This window comes from Penaeus vannamei, chromosome 7, assembly GCF_042767895.1.
Source record: "Penaeus vannamei isolate JL-2024 chromosome 7, ASM4276789v1, whole genome shotgun sequence".
NCBI lineage: Eukaryota > Metazoa > Arthropoda > Malacostraca > Decapoda > Penaeidae > Penaeus > Penaeus vannamei.
In genome coordinates, this window is record NC_091555.1 from 48634111 (window position 1) to 48638504 (window position 4394).

The window sequence follows — 4394 nt, forward strand, 5'->3', positions numbered from 1 at the left end:
TCAGCATTGATGTATATATAAAAAAAAGAAAAAGATCCCCAAGCTCAAGAGAATGCAAAATCAGGCGAAGTAACAAGGTCTGTTAACTGACTCCTTTGGTGACTGAGCACTGGTGCAGCCATCTGTGTAGAGATGCTTTACAAAAGAGTGCTACATTGAACAAATTTTTCTGGCACCTTTAGGTTAATTATGAATTTTGGACTGTGCGTTTGTTCTTAATAATTAGAAGGCAATCACACTTTCTGTCTTAGGACCATTGGATATTAGTAAGCTCCATCCAAAGTATTTTTTATACCAAATGTACTTTACCTGTGTGTATCTTTCAAGGTTTTGAATAAAATGTGCCAGTTATTAAGGTTTGAGAAAATTTGCACTGTCCCAAGACAGAACTGGTAATTTAAATGATTATGCTAGCAGTGTTTATTTGAATCTAGTACTTTTGCTTATATTAGGAGTACCTGATTATATTAGGTTTAATTTTTTAAGTAAAGCCTTTGAAATACTTATAAAAAATGATTAATTAACCTTAACATTATTAAAGTATCATTGAGTGGGACTGTTAAAAAGGCCTGTCTACATGAGCAGGCATGATCTTAGGCACAAATACAGTGGATGTCATAGGTGGGCAAATTGATAAACAAGTAGCCTCCCCATTGTTTTCTCACATGTGATATCACTTTTACAGATTATTTGTTTATTTGTTGAAAAAATTCTGCCACATGAACATCTAAGGTCATTAGCCCCATATACAACATATTGTGATAGAGTGAGGCTTGGGGGGTGATGCCCCCTGCTAAGTAAGTTTGATGGTTCATACAACAATGTATGTGGATTCCCAGAATGGGTAATGGTTGAAACAAATAAATGTGCCAGACATCAAAAGTCTTAAACCAGTATGATAAAGTATTGTGCCAAAAAGGGTAAAAATGAGTTAGGACAAAACATGTTAGATATCAAAGGATACAGAATGCTGTAGGTTAGTTTGGTAGTGAAAAGGGGAAAAAGCAAATGGAATAGGAAGGCTTTTCATCCTCTTGGCATGGCTCTCACACCTCAGACTGTCTCCTAAGCCCTATTAAAAATATTATTTAGTGGATTTCATTTTGGTCTACCCTTCTAACCAATATGCTTCTAACATCCCATCATTGTCTTCAAATACTAAACCCACTTCTATTCTCCAGTCTGAACTGGAAGGCAGTTCTAAAATATGATAATTTTATTTTCATTGGAGGCCTGACATTTCTATACTGCAGTTATTCGGAGGCTGTGTATTAAAATTTGTTGTGACAAACATTAAAAATCCAAGAAATGAAAAACTACAGTACATCTATACACTCATTTTATTGTTATGAATTCCTGCACAATTTGATATTTTATACCATTTCTAATACTGCTTTAAATCTAAGGAGTTTAAAAACCTTTATGGTGTTCCAACTATATATTCAACCTTAAATAAAATATGTAACATCCTAAAGGTACCAAACATTTTTTCAGAAAGGAATCTGGAAAATTGATTCATACAAATGGCAATAAGATTATGAAATGGTCAATAAGAAGTTAAAGGAATTTCTTGTTATAAATGTATTTATTCATTATGTAACATATGATAATTCTTCTCAGATGCAACACAGTAGGTCCTGTACCATTTCAGGGGGATTATTTCACACAGATTATTGAAATTGGGTTCTACAGATTATGCTTTTTGTACAAGTCAATGATTTCTTGTACATCATCAGTTGATCCAAGGAAAATGGGAGTGCGCTGATGAATATCAGATGGGACGATGTCTGGAAAACATGCGTTTAAAAAATTAGATATTCCACAAAAACTCACTCACTCTCTCCCTCTCTCTCTCTCACTCACACACACACACACATTAAATTACAAGCAAGTACTAATTTCCAACATCAGCTTCTAAAAATAATGGCATATTTCATGAATGAGATATTGCTTTTCATGTAAAATCCAAAGAAAGATAGTATACATGTTTAATCATTCTTACCAAGGATGCGCATCTTTCCAGTTGTTGCCTGACCTCCAGCCTGTTCCATTAGGAATGCCATAGGGTTACATTCATACAGTAAACGAAGCTAAAAAGAAAGGAAAATTTAATTATTATAAAAAAAAGCTGAGCCTATGTCAATCTTAAACAGTTTTCAATCATTACAGCTAACAAACATTTCTTGAAGCATTAAAACTAATTCAAAATTTATACTTAAATACTAAAAGACTTCTTTAGCTAGAAATTAAAACCCTACCTTGCCCTTAGGAGCATCAGAGGTGGCAGGGTACATGAAAATACCCCCATACTTTAGTGTACGATGGACATCAGCAACCATAGATCCAATGTAACGTGCACCAGCTTTTTTGGCCTGTAAAAAATGTATAGTTTTTTATAACTGTCACTTTGAAAAGCAATTCACAATATTCCTTTGATCTCATTAACTGGACTTTTCAAAGCAGGTATGACAGAATAGGCTCTCTATATCAGACAGCATAAAAACTTAGATTCTTGAGGGTCTAAATCCTCGTCAGATCATAATTATTCAAATGAAGAGAAAAAAAAAATACCGTCTAAAAATAAAGCTAACAGATTCAAAATTTTACACAAATTTACCTTCTTTCCATGCACATATTCAGATACTGCTGGATCCCAGAGGTTGGCATAACCTTCATTAAGACTGTAGATTTTGCCCTTTTCCTTCACTCTCATGTTGGGGTCAGTCAACACAAACTCTCCAATACTCTGTGAAATACATTGTAGAGATGAATGACAAAGTTACCCTCCCCATCCAGGACTTGAACCTGTGTCACTGCAGGCAGATAAAACACTCAAGATAAAATTTGGTCATCTGCATTTCCATATAAATGTATATATTTCACAATTACTCAGTTTGTTTACATTGCTCAAAAGGGGTGAACGACATTTTTTATATCTTACCGGATCCAACATAAAGCCATTAACTCCATTGCCAGTCGATATGACCATCATAGTAGCTGACCCATACAAGGCATACCCTGCTGCAACTATTTGGTTACCAGGCTGTAAGGCATCTGATACAGTTGGAACTCCTTCAGTGCTCTTTCTGAAAGAAATATATCAATCCAGTAAAATTATTTTAGTAATAATATTAGCTACCTGAATGATACCAATCTAAAATCCAGTTTGGGAAAACTCTGCACTTAGTAAAAAGACTTTGTTCTGTTTTTTTTCCCCAAGATATGCTTACTTAATGAAAGAGTTCTGCTTTATGAGGACCACATGCTCTGAACAAAGTCAAAACTATAACCTACGGCACTTTTGTGTATGACTCACCTATAAATGCTGAAAATAGATCCTATGGAGACGAGGCAATCAATATTGGAAGAACCATCGAGTGGATCAAAACACACCACATACTTTCCTTGTCGCTCCTGTTCTACCTGTTCAGAGAAAAAGATATATTTAGATTAAACTTACTTAAGATATTAAGATACTAATCAATAGAAGTACAATGAAGGAAATGAAAGCAAGAAAAATATATCTTACACGATTTTCTCTCTTATTACCTGTCTAATGTACTCTTAAACTCATTCTGTCGCTATTAATAAACCACACACTTATCCCTATAAAATATTAAATCATTCCATATCATAACTTGTCTACCACTGAAATTATCAATAATATTATCATTACATATGTCATTGCCATAACCATTTGACATTTTCTTTTCCAAAATTATATCATCAAACCTTTAATTGTACTTGCTCAATAGAAAAGACTAAACAAATTCTGATGTTATATCCCACTGGTAGAAGCACAACATGAAGCTGTACAATACATATATATGTGCAATTATTCTATTCTTCAAGCCTTTTAAAATCCATTGTTGGACATAACTACAAAATCCATATTCACACTGAAACCAACATACAGAAGCACCCACAAAATCTACCTAGTATATGATCATCTATCGCTGTAGCTTTGGTCCCTTCTTACATAGGGTTCCGGTCAATATCTTTTATGACCGGATACCTTACCTGATGCCAACCCTCTCAATTTGCCCAATATACCATCAGACATTTTAGAATCTGCAATTCAGTCGGGTAACATTACCTCAATAACAGTTTTGTTTTCTTCCGACACAAGTAAGCAGGTTGTGTAAGACGACGACAGCATGTTGATGAAAAGGTCATTGGCCAGCACATCCAGCTTCTTCACCTCCTCTCCTTGAACGTTCACGTCTCCTGCCATGCCATACCTGGAGGGGAATGAGAATATCTATAGAGACTGCGGTTGAGTGTGCCAATGTAGAGTTGAATTTTGAAGGAAGTTCCTTCTCTCGTCCCTTCCCTCCCCCTCTTTTGCTTCTTTTTATCATGGAGGAGGGGGCTGGCGGATGCTTGTCCTTTTC

The 4394-nt window shown here is 35.1% G+C and overlaps 1 protein-coding gene across 3 annotated transcripts in view; it reads right to left on the reverse strand.

Annotated features, from left to right (window-relative positions):
* Nucleotides 1–1566: 1566 nt before the first annotated feature.
* The window catches only part of fbp (fructose-1,6-bisphosphatase), an 18577-nt gene continuing 15749 nt past the window's right edge, over nt 1567–4394 (reverse strand). For all 3 annotated transcript variants that reach the window (XM_027380590.2, XM_070123865.1, XM_027380587.2), the window contains 7 exons: nt 4097–4241; nt 3317–3423; nt 2942–3086; nt 2618–2746; nt 2259–2372; nt 2003–2090; nt 1567–1787 (listed from right to left, as the gene is read on the reverse strand). In XM_027380590.2, coding sequence (XP_027236391.2) covers nt 1687–1787; nt 2003–2090; nt 2259–2372; nt 2618–2746; nt 2942–3086; nt 3317–3423; nt 4097–4241 — 829 coding nt within the window. In that variant the 3' untranslated portion in view covers nt 1567–1686. The remainder of the gene's footprint in view (nt 1788–2002; nt 2091–2258; nt 2373–2617; nt 2747–2941; nt 3087–3316; nt 3424–4096; nt 4242–4394) is intronic.